The 20,201-nt window shown below is 38.8% G+C and overlaps 1 protein-coding gene across 1 annotated transcript in view; it reads right to left on the reverse strand.

Moving 5' to 3' along the window:
- Positions 1-1,089: 1,089 nt before the first annotated feature.
- The window catches only part of LOC134527316 (fructose-1,6-bisphosphatase 1), a 315,913-nt gene continuing 296,801 nt past the window's right edge, over positions 1,090-20,201 (reverse strand). Inside the window, exon 7 of the mRNA XM_063359876.1 lies at positions 1,090-3,300. Within this exon, the coding sequence (XP_063215946.1) occupies positions 3,112-3,300 (189 nt within the window). The 3' untranslated portion in view covers positions 1,090-3,111. The remainder of the gene's footprint in view (positions 3,301-20,201) is intronic.

The following is a 20,201-nucleotide window of genomic DNA, read 5'->3' on the forward strand; positions in this document are numbered from 1 at the left end:
AGATTCCCGAGAGGGAGGGACAGCCGTACCGACTACAATCATTGCAGACCACCCCAGAAAGTGAAGAGACCACGTCAGCCACCCAAACTGACCTCCATAAACATGACAACCTGACCGGACGGCCCAACGGGTCAGACAGCCACTGGGGTACCTCGCAGACTACCACCTGGGAACAATCCGGGGCACCCGGTCTGCTGATGCAGCCCCCGGGTACACACAGCGGGATGACCTGTGAGCAGAGCGCGGGCCCTACCAGCTGCTTCCACTCCAAGCGCCTCCAGCTTGGACCTGCTGCCAATGCTAGGGGTGCAACCATGCTGCGGGGTACCGATCACAGGGAAAGACCGGGCTTCTTCAGGGGGGGAGGAGAGGTGTTTGACGTCATACTGCCTGTGACAGTGAAGTCCAGTCTCCATCTTGCCATTACGGGACCCCGCTGCGACACTGCACCCCTAGCCTAGCCTATGCAGGCTGACGCTGCCCCCCCCCCCCTCTGCGGCCGGCCGCGGTCAACGGTAGTCAACAACGGGTAATCAACTAGGACAGACGTGCCGTTCCCCGCTTTTCCCATTCATTCAAGTAACAACTGTCAGGTAATTACGTGTGTGTGTTTATTGTGTTCAGCCACTATACCCTAGTCAATAGCCTAGGAGCTTAGTAGTGCACACTGGGGCCGACGACCCACCCCAGCAACGTCTAGACACTTTAAGACTAGACTGGCGCCCTCCCGGAGAACTAACACCTCAACAGAGACACCAGCAACTACTAGGCTCACCCCGGGTATCGAGCTCAAGACCCCGGGTGATGGCAGTGTTTAATAAAATGTATTTATTCAATGTGTTCTTTAACAATATTTTAACAACATTGTCATATTATTCAACACTACTGCATGTAAAAGCACAATTTTAATTCTTGTTTTATAAGTATTACAGCAGTAATGGTAGCTGAACAAGAAATATTACAAATAAAAATAATTAAACAATTTGTATTGCATGTTATATCTGTCATGAAGATAGTCCTGTTTACAAATGTGCAAGGAACAAATACCTATACTATTTCTAAGGAAAGATAATAAAAAAAACAAATATATAGTTCAAAAAATTTTGTTTAACTTTATTAGAATGGTAATACACAAATTAAGCATGTTACAAAAAAATATTAAAGTCATACCTGCTTAGGAAACATTGTAATTCACACTTAACATTAAAAAGGATCATGTAGCTAAATGTGGTTCCTGCCCTGCAAATAAGTTAGATAAAACACAGTAGCAATGTCCCATGCTGCCCACTGCTCCAACATCCGTATTTGCCAATTGTTTTTACTGGCCTTTAAGAAAAATGAGTGTGTTAAAACAACACTGCTCTTATTACTTGTAACAAGTCTTTAAATAATTGTATGTTAACCTCAAGATAGCTATCATCTGTCATCTTCATACACACCATATCTGCTAGTGAAATTAATAAATCATTTTTAATGACTTGGGCTAGCTTGTACAGCTGTAACTTGTAACAAAAATTTTTTTTTGAAAGTTTCAGTGAGTTTCACAAAATAATAAACTTATAACAAACAGACATCTTTTTGCCATAAAGTTTTTACACCTAATATTCAAATTTCTTTTAAGGCTTGCTAATTAAAACGTTTTCATTTTTCAATGGAAGCCAATATTTAACATTTTAAATTATTATTAAACTATAATAGCAAATTATGTTTTGGGGGTTCAAGCAGACTGAGCAGCATGTAGTGGCTAAATATACCAGGACCTGCAGATCTTCCATGTTAAGGCATGAGCAAACGAAGATGGAACAAGGCTGTATGTTTGCCACTGTAACTAGGACAAGGAATTTACAAATCAGCAAAGAGGTATTCAAAAGCAACTAATTTACGCCAAGGTAAAGGCAAAGAAAGTTGATACAAGGTTAAATGTTCGCTCCTGTAACTAGGACAATGAATAAACAATTGAGAAAAAAGGAACCAAAAAAACTCATTCATGCAAGGTATGGGCCAAAGAAGATAGAACAAGACTTTATTTTTGCCTCTATTACTAGTACAAGGAATTAACAATTCAGCAAAGTAGCATTCAAATGCAACAACTTTACGCCAAGGCTCAGGCAAAGGAAGTTTGAAGGAGGTTGAATGTTTGCCTCTGTAACTAGGACAAGGAATTAACAATTCAACAAAGTGACAATAGAAGGCAACTACATCACGCCAAGATACGGGCAAGAAGATGGAACAAGGTTGTAGGTTTGTCTCTGTAACTAGAACCAGTAATTAACAATTCAGTAAAGTGACATTCAAAGTCAATTACTTCACCCATATGCTCGGGCAAAGAAAGATGAAACAAGGCTGTGTGGTTGTTTCTGTAACTAGGACAAATAAATAACAGCTAAGCAAAGTGGTGGTCAAAAGGAACTACTTTATGTCAAAGCACAGGCAAAGGAAGATAGAACCAGGCTGTATATTTTCCTTAGTAGCCAGGATCAAGATAGAGAAAGCCACATAGTGGCAGTCAGCATTTTCATGTACAGAGCCAACAACTCGCACATATCAAGGCAATAAGTAAGGAAATATGAAACAAGGCTGCGTGATTTTTTTTAAAGCCAGGATCAGGATGGAATAAATACTCTAAGTGTCAGTTAGGATTAAACGCATAGAACTAGCAGCCCCTAAAAAATAAAACCATGGTCAAAGGAAGATGGACGATTGCATTTTCAACCAGGATCAGAATGGATGAAAAAATAAAAGTAGCAGGCAGTAGCTAAAAATGTCTTCACATTAAGGTGCGAGAAAAGGAAGGTGAAACAAGGTTGTATGATCGGCTTGACAACCAGAACCATTATGGAAGTAAACAGCAAAGTGGCAGTCATTAGCTATGCATACAGAGCCAGCAGCTTCTTCACATCGAGGTTGATTGGCTACAGCATTAGGAACATGAAGCAGGACTCTAAAAATGCCAGAATAGAATGGGTGTGAAAAGCAGGAGTATAATTTATTAGCGGCATGTATAGAGAAAGTTGCTCCTCTAAATCAAGGCAGGAGTCAGGAAGATAAAGTATATATGTGGTATGCCTGAGTACTTATGGCCAGGACAGGGGCAAACAGCAGAAGTGGCCGTCAGTGGCGGTGGGCTCGCATCACCGCCAGCAGTTCTTCCACGTCGAGGCGAGAACCCAGGAAGATGGGGCAGCGCTGGTGGATCGCCTCGGGGACCAGGTCCAAAATGGGGGTGGAGCCATCAGACGCCAGCCCTCCTGCCTTTGTTATCACATAGGCCATGGGGTTGCACTCGTACAGCAGCCGTAACTGGAACCACAACCGTGCTCTAGCTTACATCATCACTAACACATTTGTTAATTATTTATTTATATTTGTATAGTTAACAACAACTGCCGAGAAACCTTTAGGTGTGCACTACAAAAAATAACAACAAATACATATACATAGAGACAAAACATTACACAAAAACCATATTAAAAAAGCAGGCGCGCACCACAAGCAGGTAGGCACTACTTGCAGGGAAGAACAACTGCAGGTAGGCGCCACCTATAACGGGCAGCACATACAGGCACTAAAACGGACAAATACAACCGACAACACAAATGAAAATACAAAAAAAAAAAATACACACACAAATGAATTTAACTGCAAGACATAAAGAAAAAAACCAAGCAACAATGTAGATAACTAAAAAGCATTTGTTTGACTAACTGGAAGTGAATAAAATTGTTTTCAGTAAACTTATCAAGTATCCACCAGATTGACAAATTTATTAAAATTAGATATATGTCTATTAATAATATAATTCTTCTTACAGTAAGTACACAAACTAGATGTTAGTCTAATCTACTATAAAATTGTGAAAGTCCAATATTATCAAGAATGTATTTAAAGTTTATTTTTTACGTATAACAATTTTTAATGAAGATTGAATCTAGGAACGCTCTACGGTCTAAAACAGAGGCTATTTTGGGATGAGAATTTTTAAGATTTAGAATTATATATATTTTATTTGTATGGATTAAATATGATCACAATTATATTTATTAGTGGAATTAGAAATAACTGAATAATATTCTAATTTAGATCTTATTAGTGACAATGAAGAAAAAAAATAAAATCTGGATTGGTAGAATAAAAGGTGGTGTATTTGATTAGAGCTAGAGTTCGTTTAGAACTAGTAAATAAGTAATTAACATGCTAACGAAAGTATGACTTGGAAGTTTTGGGAATAAAATTATTGTCCAATTATAATAAAATATGATTGGGAGATATTTTCTTGTGAAATAAATATTTTTGACGTGATAACGTCTTATAAATCGATGAACGCCGGCTGCACGCACGAGCCATTGTTGCAGGGGGCTGAAAAAATAAAGGGGCAAATTAAAAATTTTAGTCGTATTTATTTTTGACTATCTGACTGTTACCTCAAATCTTTGTCAAAAGAAAATTTTCATACGACCACGTATTTGTGCGAATGATGAAAAAAAAAAAAACTGTTAGAAGGTTTAAACCAATTGCATAACTACCAGTAGGCATAATAATAAATTCGTTTATACATTCAATGCTGGATGCATTCAGTTGAGAAAAAGAACATTTAATATATTTTCACCGCTTGGAGTATGAGAAAATGTTTAATCGATATTTTTTTTTATATATTGGTGAACATATAATTCATATAGTAGGTACATTAAAATTTGTTATTGTTCCAGGAATTTGTAAAAGTTTCCAGAACATTTCCAAAATAAATAATTCCTTAGAAATCTAATCACGCCTGTAGGAAGTGCCGAAAGGTTTTTTTTTTCATTTTGTTATGTTTTTATAATAATGTTGAAGTGTTAGTCTCGTTACAATAACTAAAATATATCATTGTCAATAAAGCAAAGTGACGCGGTATTAAAAATCTGAGTTAGAATTCCGAACCAGTCATACCGATTCATGTTTTCCATGGTTTCTGTAAATTACTTTAGGTATAAAAAGAGGTAGATTTTACTTGCAAGCCATGGCCAATACCTTCTGCAATATATCTGATTAGTATTAATGTGTGTTTCTGTCTCTAACGATCTCATGTTGACTAAACATTACCCACCCCGCACCCCGGTAAAAAAAAAAAAAAAGTTGTACTATTTACAAGATGTGTATATAGAATTTGAAGTACAAAAAGATTGGTTTGTAATAAATTCATCATAAATGTTCGTTAAACTTCAATCGTTATGCTACTTTATTTTTCTCAGATAAATCGTATTGGCACATAAAAAAAAGTGTTTTGTCAAGAGGTTCAAAAAGTGTGGATAACAGGTCGGATAGCCCAGTTAATTAAATACAAATTCGTGTATAGAATGGTTACGATGGTTTTGGATTTTGCCAATTAGGTAGGTGCTTTGTAAATAATAGTAAAGAATATATTAGTATAATAAAACGCATAAAAAAAATTTGTTATGATTGCGGTAGAAGGGTATACTGTAAAAGTAAAAAGAGTAGGTACTATTGTTAACCATGTAATCCTACTAATATTATAAACGCGAAAGTTTGTAAGTATGGATGGATGTTTGTTACTCTTTCACGTAAAAACTACTGAATGGATTTGAATGAAATTTGGCCTACAGCTAGCTTATAACCTGGATTAACGTATAGACCCAACATTAATATGAAATTCCATCCCTAAGGAAGTGAAAAAGTGATAATTTCATTTTATAACAGAAAAAAATCATAGGTCATATACACACAAATAGTGAGTGAGTGTCATTTTTCATACACATAGTAAGGTCTGGCAAATTAATATTTTTCTCCTTGGTGAGACCAGTCCGCTTAGACGCTTAGTGGAGCTTGCAGCGGCTAGCAAAATAAAGGCGCTAATAACACTAGTCTACAAAACAATATTTTTGTATGTAACATGAATACTTTTTACTTATTCCTATGTACTTTTACCTGCTGAATCCGAAAATGACACTGCAACACATCTACAACGTCTGGTTTTTTTGTTATAGAGACACTGGCAATAGAGTGGTAAATACTATAGGAAAAATAACGCCACAGACTTATTATAAAAACAAAAATTTGTAATGTAATTGTACACATTAATTTTTTTCTCTTTCAAACAACTTAAACACGTTATTTTACCTATGAGTATCTTTGAAATATATACATATATAGTTTGTTCATGTTTTTTTTTCATTTTTTTCTTTTATGTGGAGTGGCATCTTCCTTCTTCAAAAACCAACAGTAATCTCCGAGCATTGCAGGATCCCAGCGGCCTTGGTATCTCGTTTCAATAGTTGCTATATCCTGGTGGAATCTCTCACCTTGTTCATCACTTATAGCTCCAAGATTCTCCGGGAAAAAGTTGATATGCGAGTGAAGGAAGTGAATTTTAAGGGACATTCGGCAACCCATAGCTCTGTATGTTTTCAAAAGGTTAACTACTAAACTCTTGTAGTTATCTTCTCTGTTGTTGCCAAGAAATCCTTTTACCACCTTCACAAATGCTTTCCAAGCTGCCAATTCTTTTTTGTTTCGCTTTTTTTTTTTAAATTCAGCATCACGTATGACCTTCCTGATGTCAGGTCCAGTGAAAACACCTTTTATTTTCGCTTCACTAAGTTTTGGGAAAAGTTCCGACAAGTACTTAAAACCAGGTCCCTCTCTGACCATGCCTTTTACAAAGTTCTTCATAAGACCCAACTTAATGTGCAGAGGAGGAAGTAGCACGTTTTTAGGGTCAACCAAAGGATCGTTTAACACATTTTATTCCCCTGGAGTATAATATTTTCTTGGCGGCCATGATTGTTTAACAAAGTGCTGTTTTGGTCCCTGCTGTCCCATAAGCACAAAAAACAACAATACTTTGTAAAGCCACCCTGAAGTCCAATTAATATAGCTATCACTTTCAAGTCACTACAAATTTGCCACTTAAAATCTTCATACTTGATTGACCATAGAACTGCACCCAAGTTGTCATAAGTCTCCTTCATTGAAACAGAGTAAGTAACTGGAATTGACGGCTTTTTATTTCCATTGTGGAGTAAAACAGCCTTGACGCTAGACTTAGAGGAGTCAATAAAAAGTCGCCACTCTGTAGAAACATGAGTTAGTCCAAGTTCATTCATTAACCACACAATGTCGAAACATACACACATAGGCCCCTCAATTTTGAAAAATACAGAGAAGTTAGCATTTCTCTTTCTAAAGGACGTTATGGTTGTGCCTTTTGGTAAAAGATTCCACTCTTGTAATCTTGAACCTAGTAGTTCAGACTGCTGCTTTGATAAGCCTAAGTTTCATTTAGTTCATTTTGTTTGATAAGGTGAGGCTCACTAGACGGAGGAACATATGATGATCAATGGTATTTTCCAACAACTCTTCAGTTTCCGAATGTAAGTCTTCATTGTCATTTAGTTCTGGAATTACCAAATCTTCCCAGTTCAAAGGTGGAGTTGGAACGGGTAGGCCTTCACCGTGAGGAACAGGTTTAATGGCTGAAGGTACAGTCGGATAGTCAATGTTCTTCTTCTTCTTCTTCTTTGAATAACCTTCAGTATTAGTAAGGCAAAAGTAGTAGTCATTAAAGTGGTTAGTTGGTTCACGCCAAACCATAGGTACAGCAAATGGCATACTGCTTCGGTTACCCTTCATCCACTGAATAAGTGTTACGTGACAGCTCACACAACTACTATGTGGTGCCCATTGTTTATCTTGGTCTCCTATTTTGCATCCAAAATACAAAAAAAAAAATCTTATTTTACATCTTCATTCATATGCCTACCTTGAGATTTTAATACATAACGTCCACAAATATAACAAAACTTATCTGGTGAATTTATACAAAGTCTTCGCTGCTTTGATGCCATTTTCGCACAAAACTTTAAATGAAAACACACATAACCTCACTTCACTGACAGTGACAGAAGAAAACAAAGAACATCAAACTGTCCCCCCTCCCTCTTCTGCAGTGTTGCCAACTGTCGAGCTTCAAATAGAGAAATAATGTGATATTATGGTAAAATATGATGGTACCATATGTTGTTAACATAAAAATGGGACGTGATAGCTATATTTTATTAACTATTTCGTTATCAGGAAGGTAAACACATAGTAAAAATGCTATTCAGATATGTGTTACATACACCTTGTTTACCAGTGTAACAGTTTTGTTCTTAACTTCGTCAATAGATAGAGTTGCCTTGAATTTTAAACGCACCATCGTTTGATGCGTTTGTCATGTCTTTAATTTTCGTTTGTTTGTGCCGTATGCGTTCCTATACCATTCATCCGATTGCGATGAAATTTTGGTGATTTGTTATGCGCATGCCCATGAAGGTTACTGAGACGCTATAACTATTTTTCATAGTTGGAGCACGAATCGTGTCAAAAAATGTGTTTATTTCATTTTATATAGCGGTACTTCGTCTGTTTTTGTTGTATAAGTGCGCACGCATGACACAATTTATTTAAATATAAAAGAGAGACAGAGATAGAGTGATATATATATATATATATAGAGATAGAGACGGAGAGAAAGTTGAGATAGAGCGAGGTATAGAGAATGAAATGGGTTAGATAAAGAGATATACCTATAGATGTATAGAGCTATATAGAGACTTATATATAGAAGATATAGAGATAGTGGGAAGTATATATGTAGATAGAGATAAATATATAGAGAGATGGATAGATGATTTGTATATGTGGAACTACTTCAAACATATTACAAAACAAAACTGAATGAGCCATTGCAATGCAGGCCGAGCATTAGCTAGATAATGGAATCTTTTCAATATTAGTAATTTCTTATTTTTCTATATTGCTTTATAAAGTCTAAATTACATACAGACCATGTCAATAACTATAAACTGGCAGAACAACGTCTGTCGTGATCTGAAAGTGATATAAATTAATTTTCACACTTGACATTCAAATTAAGAAGACAATTACTAACTACACCCTGTGTTCAGCCCGGGCAACGCCGGGTATTGCAGCTAGTCTTCTTGTAATACCCCAAGTGTCTTAAAGAATAATTAAATAATAAGGTTAAAAGATTTGGAAGCTTTGATTACTGAGGCCCTCAATTAATAACTATAAAAGCCAACAACAGAGGCGACACTAGAAGTAAACAAAGAAAATTTAGGGACTCCCTACAAATACTTGGGAGTAAAAGGATCGTTATTATATATTAAATAAATAAAAACAACTGTTACGTCTATAGACTTCCTTATTTTATTAATCATTGTTCTTTTTTTTTATAGATTAAATTTTCCTTAGTAAAGACTGTTTTTCATTGATAAGTGATCTTATTTACATAACTCACAATTACACTTTTTATATGATATTCCTTAACGTTATTTACGATAGGGCCGGCCCTGAATGTATAACAAAATTTAAAATATTTAAAAACAAGAATGAAATTAACATTGGTAACTTTAAAGATTGTACATATAGTCCTTCCAAAACATAATATTGGGCAGTCCCCACTCCTCCTATATATATATATATATATATATATATATATATATATATTTTTTTTATTTTTTTTCTGAGCTCGGAACTTAACCTTATACTTCAGCTTACAGAATTAATACTTGAGTATGGTGGGTGATACCACAGAGGTGAAGAAAATGTTTAATCTGTGGTGTTGATGACTCGTTGACATATTTAAAACTAATTTGTACTAAAACCCTTGAACACTAAATACATTAAAATAAATGAGCCAACAACAAATGACTCCTGTTGCTGATAAACTGTAAATGATATGGTCAGTATGCTATGGAACCCTAGACTATAGTATACTGGTAGGAATGCAGTTAGAAAAGGAAATAACAACAAGAGAATTATGATGAGAGAAACAAAAATATTTAATGGTGGAAAATTTATTATATTTTATTAAGAGCCGTCTGGATGAAAATATAGTTTTGAAGGTGGAAATGGTAGATATATAAAATGACTATAAACAGGAGGCAAAACACAGCAAATACTTTCACTAACAACAAAACACTGACACACAGAACCAAATAATTATTACTGAAAACCTTCAAAATCTTATTTAAACAGTATTAAGATTAATAAACATGCAAATCTTACATTAAGTTTACAATTCTATTTGGTGTATGACGTAATTGAGGATTAGTAGAAAATTTATTATATTTTACAGGCTTTATTTCTGAGCAAAAAAAAATAATATATTATAATTATTTTGAATATTTAAAATTTACATGTGATCAATCCCTTCTGGAGTCTAATTGTAGCTAAACTCATTGGGAGATACGGAGGCACAGATAAATTCCAAATGTTTGTAGATACTTTAATACAGTTTAAATTCAAAGAGATAGTTATAACGAAAACAGAAAATAATAGTTACTTAAGGCACACGGCATTACTCAGTAGAAGCAATTTTTAATCGATCTGAAGGACCACTGAGTGTTCGGAAAACGTACTTCTCTTTAAAAAAAGCCAAAAATATTTGATCTTCGTTCCAAATAATGTTTAAGGTTACATAGTTTACGTGACGGTACAGTTCAACAATTAACGCGGGCGTAAAATCACTTTTGCTATAAGCCCCTTGCTTAGTACAATGGCGACGCTATTTGCTTATGGCGTACCTTTACTAGTGAAACTCAATAAAAATTTGCACCTAAAATAATTTGCTTAGTACCAGAACAACTTTACTCACTTCGATGTCTGGGTCGAGATGCACAATTTTACATTACACCATATAAGCAACAATGCAAGAAAACCATATTTTATAGATTTTAATCACCAAGGCGTTAGGCCTCAGCCTATACGTGGTAACGCCAAAAAAAACCTTCTTTCTTAATTTTTAATCTACTTCCTGTTCCGGTGCTGCCGAATCCCGTGAAGACCCTGTCTGGGAGATCCAGAGCAGCATCTCATGGCCTTCGGTCACAACAATAGTGTTAAATCACAGGTAAGTAATATCTCGAAAAACAATAAAATTCCAAATAAAAAAAATGTTAACAGGATGAAACATACATGGAAAATTAGTAGGACTTCCAACAATACATAAGAAAAATAAGTTCATAATAATAAGGTTCAAAATACTTATTATAAGTTCTTGTTTTCAGGTTAGACCTATAGTGTTTTTCAAGTTAAGGCAATACAACAATAGCGTGCTCGTAAAAATGCATTGACACGAGAGAAGGTTAATTCAAAGAATAAGAAAGTATATAAATAATACTGAAAATACATTTAAATAAGAATTAAATGTCTGTACGGACACTTTGTGGTAGTACAGAAGCTGTCCCATGGGGTAACAATAAAACGCAGTGGACACGAACTACGTGGCCGCCGGTTTAGTGATAGCCCATCTGTCTCTGTCTTATGTAGCATGCGCTTCAGGTTCCCGCGCGACGGTTGAGAATTGGCGGAGGGGTGGGGGTAACTGGCGCGCGACCGGCGACCAACCCAGTGCTGGCGCTCGGAGTGACTCGTTGTCTCCCGCCGGCCGTCCTCGAAGCAACACCTCGCTGCTCCGCGCTCCAGAAATGGCGCGAAAACTCCGTCGTCTCGTCGTCGTGCTGGTGGTAAGGTGTTGGGAGGGTGTCTAGCATCAGGCAGGCTCAGGACACTGGTGAGTTTACTTACAATTGAATGCAGTGGACGGCGATTCAGTGTTAGGTGTTCCATTAACAACCCTCAGTCGTTCTGCAGGTGTGACCACGGCGTTGTGGTGTGCCGATCCACGCCGGGGCAGACGGCAACGTCCTCTCCACGCCATCGCGGAGGGTGCCTGCTACCGAGAGGGCAGCAGGACGTGCCGTGCCGGGGTCACCCGCGCTCGTGGGGACGAGCGGCTGACGGCGGCGGGTCCTGACAGGCGGTCCGCAGGGCAGCCCTAGAGCCGTCCCAGACGGGGACCAGTGGTGTACAGCAGGGGGTGGACGGAGGTCCCATGCTGACGCAGTTGCGTCAGCGGACGTGGCGTCGACCGGACGTCCCGTTGGAGCGGGTCCAGCTCCGTCGTCGCACCGCTAAGTACATGGCCGTGTCCTACACTCGTTTTCACTTCCGCACTAAGCACATGACAGGCGTGTCTCTAGTATCTCGCGGTCTCATAACTTACTCCATAAATAATCATAACAATGTTCTGTGCTTACTGGTTGCTTTCTGGATTCGCCCTCACTGTCGCATTGGTGTAAGACAACAATAGGGATGTGATCACATACAAAAAAAAATTATAATTATTATGAAAAATATGAAATTATTAAGAATTCTTATAATTAATTATCATTGACTTATGAGAATACAGTATAGTATGCAACAATCGCATAACATCTTATTACTTCTTAAACACTAATATTTTGCTATAATTATTAAATATGATAGGAATACACTATTTACACAATGGTACTGCTAGTTTTATTCTTGGTTAACTAGTCTTTCAGTTGTACAATGGTTTAACTGTCTTGCTGGCTTTGTTTACATATAGTACTCTAGCCTTGGTACTGTACAATAATACTATAACTTGTTACCATAAAACTTGCAATTACAATAGAAATACTTATCATGGTTGGTTGGCATTTTTTTCCTTTCAGAAAAATTATTAAAATTGTTTTCATTCTAATTATTATCCTTAGACATCATGATAATATAGTATACAATTGCTATTCAGCTTATTTTACTGACATATAACAGTCTTGTGATTTGAATCATAACAAACATAAAATTTTTACAATACTTAAAATGTTTAAACAGCATTTTGTTTACTATTAGCTGAGTAAACTTGTTGACTATTAATGCAATTAGCAGTATTATTACAAATTTTACAACATATTTTAAGAGTTTTTTTGTTTTTGTTTTTACAATTTGATCTCAGTGATTTTGGTTTTGTTTACACATGGATATATCACTTTCAAGTGATGTTAGGTGTTCATACATCACAAATAAAAATTATTTATTACATGGAAAACAATTATAAGAGATTATTAAATAATAACATAACACAAGAAAAATATTTACACACAAAAATAACCAGTTGAAAAATTATATACATACTTAAGCTTATACATAATCAAATATTATCATTTCTTATGATACCTTGACATTTATTATTAGTATTCAAGACTAGTATTATTATTTCTTGCCAGATGAATAATAATTTATATACAGTCTTTGAAAGGTTCAGTATTCTCTCTTGAATATGGTGAGGCTTTCAGCTGATTGTTCACAGTCTCTCACTCTGTTACTCTGGACACAGCTGCACAGTAGATTACTTGCAGAATGCTGTTGTCTTGTTAGGTAGGCTGTCAGCTACTGGCTGATGCAGAGTCTCATATCATTTCAAGAATTTTCATGATCTTCCAGTCAGGTGTTACACCTATTTACACTGACATATAAAAATTTCTTGCACTTTTATACATTTGTCACACTTCTGTTACAGTGACTTCATACAACAACTGGGCAGCATAAGAGCAGACTTTCTCTCGCAACACCAGTGTTCCTTGCTACTGTGGATAACAACTCAGAAGACAATCACATCATCATGTGCTGCTGAACAACAGTGACGTCACTCGCGTGACAGTGTGATCCTCAAGATGACAGTGCTTCGAATTATGTGTTACACATCAAAAATAATATTTGGCGTTCATAAAATTAATTTGTGCCCATAATTTATAAAATCAAATTCCAAAATAAATCAGTTCCAATGCAGTTTTTTTTTCTTTCATTCTGATTGAGCAAAATAAATTCCACAAATTTCTTCATATCAAGCTTCCATAAATTTTCTTTTTTTAAATTGCAAAATATTATTAAATTTTTAAATTATTATTATTTTTTTTTTTTCAATTTTTTTTTTCAAATAAGATAGCTTTGTGGGTGATACAACAACAAGCTAAGGCTCAGAGTGCTACAAGAAGGAGTATCATATCTGCAGGTAACTAGCAGTTAGAGTGTGCATGGCTTAGTAGTTGCAAGTGTTCTTGTGCTTGTAGTACGCAATGTGCATGTACTGCTTAGGAGTCACACAGCTGGTCGGCGAAAAAATTAACACATAGTAGTCACTCTTGTTAGGTTGGTTAGCTCACACTATAGTGGATCAGTAGGTTTTTTTTTTTTTCTTCAGAGTAAACAACATGATTACACTGTTAGTAGACATCTAGTCCTGCTCACATGTGTCACCGAAGCTTCATACCCATTTAGGTCATGCCATAGCCATACATTACGGTACCATAATAACCCTAGGTTAGTGCTGGACAACAAATCCCAGTGCGGCAGAGCCTTAGTCTTAGACCGTCACGAGACAACACACTGGTTTTAAGCTCATCAGGCTACCAGACTAGTGCATTTCCTTACACTAACAAATACAGCGTACCGTACAACCTTGGCTAGCACAGGTCCTGACTTGGACACGAAACATTGAGCTTCACACACTTAACAGTGTTCGATGTACAGGTCCTTGATCACATAGGACTACACAGTGTAGACAACATGTACACTAATGTTGTTTCTATACTCCACATAAAAAAACCAATTCTATTAGCTAACACACAAACAACACATGTTACTGTGGGACAATAGGCTTGTGGTAGGCCCTTAGTTGGGTTAGGTTATACCTGCCTATGATGATGTTGGTGGCAGGGTCTGCCAACTCATAGCAGTTGTTGTGAATTCTGTTTATGACCACATAGGGTCCCTTGAACAGCAAGAACAACTTCTTGGTAACATGGTCCCACTTCTTGCTCCCGCTTGCACTCCTGCATAACACTAGGTCTCCTATACTGAACTGCTTGATTTTAGAAGCACTCTTCCTTCTTTGCCTTGCTTGCGCCTCAGACTGTAGGCGGTCGTTGATCAACTGTTCTACCTCACTACCTGTGGGTAGTTCTGCCTGATCAGTTTCCATGTCAAATTTGGGCATATAGAGCGGGTCGATCGCCACCGATCTATCCAGATACAGAGCTTCATAAGGGGTGACATGTAGGCTCTGGATAGCGGGTATGAGTTCGGGGCGATGCAAACCTGACCCGTTCTAGTTTAACGCTCTATCCTGGTTGTTCTGGCTGCACTGCTGGGCAGCTGAACCTGCTGGGTTAGGCCCTGTCCAATTACTTGGACCATTAGCAGCCCTGTTTACTGCTGCCTGAAACTCTGCAGCAACAGGATTCACTGGCGCATTGCGCTGGAAGTAGCCCTGTTGAGGCTGGGAATTGTCTTGCGATGAGAATGAGGGTGGTGGGTATGGAAAATGATTTTGGATGCCGCCAGATGAGCCGGTGTGATACTGTGGTCTGCAGCTTCTCTCTGGACTGGCAGGGGTCTTGCGGTGTGGCGGGCGGAAGTCAGGTTTCCCACTAGCGTAGTCAGAATAAAACCGCTTCTGGCCCTGGTGATGGTAGTCAGCCTCACCATCTGACTCGGCATAGCGCTGCGGGTAGGTGAACTTCCTGGGTGGCCGTTCAGTTGATGTCTTCCCCTGGAACTGGCTGTTGGGGTCCTCCTCACCGTCGCTGCAGGTCTGCTTGCTTGACCACCAGGTGGTCTTGTGGTAGGGCTTGTTACGGTTGCTTTTGCGGTTGTACTTGCCCTTGTGCTTTTTCCCTTGCTGCCCTTGGCTGGTGTACTCGTCATTTTTACCTGACCTCTCCCATGTCAGGGTGTGCACATTTGCCTGGCGGTCATCCCTGGGCCGATTTTGCCAGTAATTGTGCACTGGCACATTTTTACTGGGAGGCTGCTGAGGTATTCGTTCAGCCTCATCCTTAGCTCCTTGCCCTCGCTGCAGCTTCTGCAGCTTGTCTACTGCCAGAACATGATCTCGGAATTCGGTGACATCTTTGTATGTGTGTCCTGACATCTGGATCTGGTAGGCGAGTGGGAGCTGTGTCAACATGGTTGCTATGAACTCATCATCTGACATAGTTATATCTAAGTACCGGGTACGCTCATACATAGCTGAAATGTGAGCTTCCAGGCTACTCCCCTTGCGACAGTCAAACTGGTCCGTGTGCAATTGGGCCCTCAAATTGCCTTGCACTTTTAAGTTCCAGAACTGTGCTCTGAACTTTTCTCTGAACTGTTCGTAGGAGGTGATATGTAGGCTCTGGAGCTCCCACCAGAAAAAAGCAGTGCTTTTGAGTGCTACATTCAGGCACTTCAATTTTTCATTGTCACTTAATGAGAAAGTCTTTGCGTATTCCTCAAATTTATTGAGGAATCTGACTGGGTTCTCCAATGACTTGCCAGAGAACATGGGCATGGACTCGGCCCAATGTTTGGCTGGATGATGCAGTAATGCGGCTTGGTCAAGATGTGGGGTGCTGCACGATGGGGTAGGATGAGGTGGTGTGACAAGTGGTGAGATAGCTGGGGGTGGTGGTGAGTCTTGGCTGGCTGTCACTGCAGGCTGCAGGCTGGGTAGCTCGGTCATGGAGGTGTTTGTTGTCGCCATCCTGCTGTGCAGCTCTTCCACTCGCTGTTGGACTTGTTGCTGGAGAGCGCTGGCACATGCCTGTGCAGCTTGTTCGGCGGCTGCTCTTGCTCCTGACTCAACAGTTTCAATTCTTGCCTGTAGAGTGACTGTGGTTTCTTCAATGCGTTCGAGCCTCTGGTGGATCACTTGCGACTGGCCCTGTCCCTCCATCCGTACTCGGTCCACAGATCTAATCAGAGACGTGGTGTGGGATTCTAGGTTTTCCACCCTTTCCTGCTGTGTTTGCACTTGACTGGCCAGCTGTCCCACTGACTGAGTTTGCTCTTGCAGTCTGGTATCCAATCGTACCTCCAGGTCACTGAGGCCTGTTTGCAGCTGGCGATCTAAGCTCTCTATCCTTATATTCAGCTCACTCTTTAACTCGCAGAGGTTAGCGTCCAGTTGCCCCGCGACTGCATCAATCTTTTCACTCATGTTCTGGGCATTGGTGTCCATCTTGCTATTCATACGTTGCAACATCAGCAAGATGCTGGTTAAATCAGCCGATGATATGTCACCTGTAGGAGTGGTGGGAGCAGACATATCCGATTCCCCTGCTGGTGCCTTTTCCTCTTCAGTAGCAGCTGCAGGTGTGGCTGCTGCTGTCCCACCTTCCCTGTTGGTTTCACACCTCTCCGGCGTGTTGTGTTCAGTAAGCACCAGTATACCTTCAGGTATAGCTGCATAGGACTGTGTGTTCTGTCCAGGCTGTACATCCAGTAGATGTTGGTACACCTGCTCGTACTTTTCTTGTTGGCAGGCCTGTGCTGTGGTCATATGTTCCTGGCCTGGCACAGGTGCTGCAGTCTCGCCCATATCACTGCTGGTCTCAGACCGGCTCCTCAACTCATACACCTTGTTGAATGACATTTTGGAGTACAACAGTAGAGAAGTCGTTTCCCTGGTGCCAACACGTAGAATGCACACCTACTCTTGAAGTTGCTATGTTCGGCACTATTTCTTCGGAGCCACCACGTTGCGGGCGCCACTTCCCCTCTGGGAAGTCCCCACTCCTCCTATATATATATATATTTTTATTTATTTTCTGAGCTCGGAACTTAACCTTATACTTCAGCTTACAGAATTAATACTTGAGTATGGTGGGTGATACCACAGAGGTGAAGAAAATGTTTAATCTGTGGTGTTGATGACTCGTTGACATATTTAAAACTAATTTGTACTAAAACCCTTGAACACTAAATACATTAAAATAAATGAGCCAACAACAAATGACTCCTGTTGCTGATAAACTGTAAATGATATGGTCAGTATGCTATGGAACCCTAGACTATAGTATACTGGTAGGAATGCAGTTAGAAAAGGAAATAACAACAAGAGAATTATGATGAGAGAAACAAAAATATTTAATGGTGGAAAATTTATTATATTTTATTAAGAGCCGTCTGGATGAAAGTATAGTTTTGAAGGTGGAAATGGTAGATATATAAAATGACTATAAACAGGAGGCAAAACACAGCAAATACTTTCACTAACAACAAAACACTGACACACAGAACCAAATAATTATTACTGAAAACCTTCAAAATCTTATTTAAACAGTATTAAGATTAATAAACATGCAAATCTTACATTAAGTTTACAATTCTATTTGGTGTATGACGTAATTGAGGATTAGTAGAAAATTTATTATATTTTACAGGCTTTATTTCTGAGCAAAAAAAAATAATATATTATAATTATTTTGAATATTTAAAATTTACATGTGATCAATCCCTTCTGGAGTCTAATTGTAGCTAAACTCATTGGGAGATACGGAGGCACAGATAAATTCCAAATGTTTGTAGATACTTTAATACAGTTTAAATTCAAAGAGATAGTTATAACGAAAACAGAAAATAATAGTTACTTAAGGCACACGGCATTACTCAGTAGAAGCAATTTTTAATCGATCTGAAGGACCACTGAGTGTTCGGAAAACGTACTTCTCTTTAAAAACAGCCAAAAATATTTGATCTTCGTTCCAAATAATGTTTAAGGTTACATAGTTTACGTGACGGTACAGTTCAACAATTAACGCGGGCGTAAAATCACTTTTGCTATAAGCCCCTTGCTTAGTACAATGGCGACGCTATTTGCTTATGGCGTACCTTTACTAGTGAAACTCAATAAAAATTTGCACCTAAAATAATTTGCTTAGTACCAGAACAACTTTACTCACTTCGATGTCTGGGTCGAGATGCACAATTTTACATTACACCATATAAGCAACTATGCAAGAAAACCATATTTTATAGATTTTAATCACCAAGGCGTTAGGCCTCAGCCTATACGTGGTAACGCCAAAAAAAACCTTCTTTCTTAATTTTTAATCTACTTCCTGTTCCGGTGCTGCCGAATCCCGTGAAGACCCTGTCTGGGAGATCCAGAGCAGCATCTCATGGCCTTCGGTCACAACAATAGTGTTAAATCACAGGTAAGTAATATCTCGAAAAACAATAAAATTCCAAATAAAAAAAATGTTAACAGGATGAAACATACATGGAAAATTAGTAGGACTTCCAACAATACATAAGAAAAATAAGTTCATAATAATAAGGTTCAAAATACTTATTATAAGTTCTTGTTTTCAGGTTAGACCTATAGTGTTTTTCAAGTTAAGGCAATACAACAATAGCGTGCTCGTAAAAATGCATTGACACGAGAGAAGGTTATTTCAAAGAATAAGAAAGTATATAAATAATACTGAAAATACATTTAAATAAGAATTAAATGTCTGTACGGACACTTTGTGGTAGTACAATATAAATTTCTTCTCCTCGAACTGCCTTTTACGGTCCGCTGTCTTAACTGGGTTACACTAATCTTGGGTTCGTGAATAAAAAGATAGAATTATGCAGGTATCACCCGGGGCTGTAGGTAGACGGTGATCAAGGTAGTAGGCCTAATGATGTTGGATTCTGCTCAGGAACCGACTCCAGAGGTTCTGGCAGAGGATTTTGGTTGCCCCAAACTTGGAACCCTGTCTGAAACAAAAGTCCAAATTCCAAAGAATTAGACCTGTTTCCAGACAGTATACTTAAATGGCGCAAAAGGCCAATAGAGGGAAATAAAGGGGGGGGGGGGGATGATGTCAAGACTTACCAAAACAGGGTGTTGGTCCTGGCGCTCAGGAGAGGGCGTCTCGTCTCCGCAAACTCGAACCACGATTCGCGGTAGCCACGGAAGTCATCATGAATAATTAAAAAAATAATTTATATAAAAATACTAAGTTTCTCTACTTTCAACTAAACTACTGACTGGTTAATAATTTTAGCTAGGGACTCCATCCCTTTAGTCTGAGAAGACTACATAATATACGACGTCGATGATTCGCCGAAGATCGCAGATACAAACGGTACCAGTCAGTCCGGAGGCGCGCACCGAAGTAAGTTCAGAGCGGGATATCACCAGAATATCATAAGCGCGGGGTCTCTAGAGAATGGGAGGGGGGTAGGCTCTGAGCCGAAAATTACCGAGCCCACCCGAAGGTGTCCGGCATAAAAAAATTAGATCTTACTGGAGTGACTGCGCGACTGAGGCGCTATCTTTTGGTGGCGAGAGGAAGTACTAATAAATCGACTTGTGACCGACGAGAGTGTCAAGCTAGGGGGTTAATGGAGTAACCAGTGGTGCCACCTAGCGGCCTGAGACATAAGGAGGGGAGAGAGGTTGTCGTTACCTCCGCGCGAGCGCGGTAGTGTCGGCGCTGCCGACGCCTCACAAGTGGCATTAGTTACCACAGCCGTCGCTAGGTGTCGTTAAGGTGCAGAATCGTAACTGCGGCTGTCAA

The sequence above is a fragment of the Bacillus rossius genome, chromosome 1 (assembly GCF_032445375.1).
Source record: "Bacillus rossius redtenbacheri isolate Brsri chromosome 1, Brsri_v3, whole genome shotgun sequence".
Taxonomy (NCBI): domain Eukaryota; kingdom Metazoa; phylum Arthropoda; class Insecta; order Phasmatodea; family Bacillidae; genus Bacillus; species Bacillus rossius.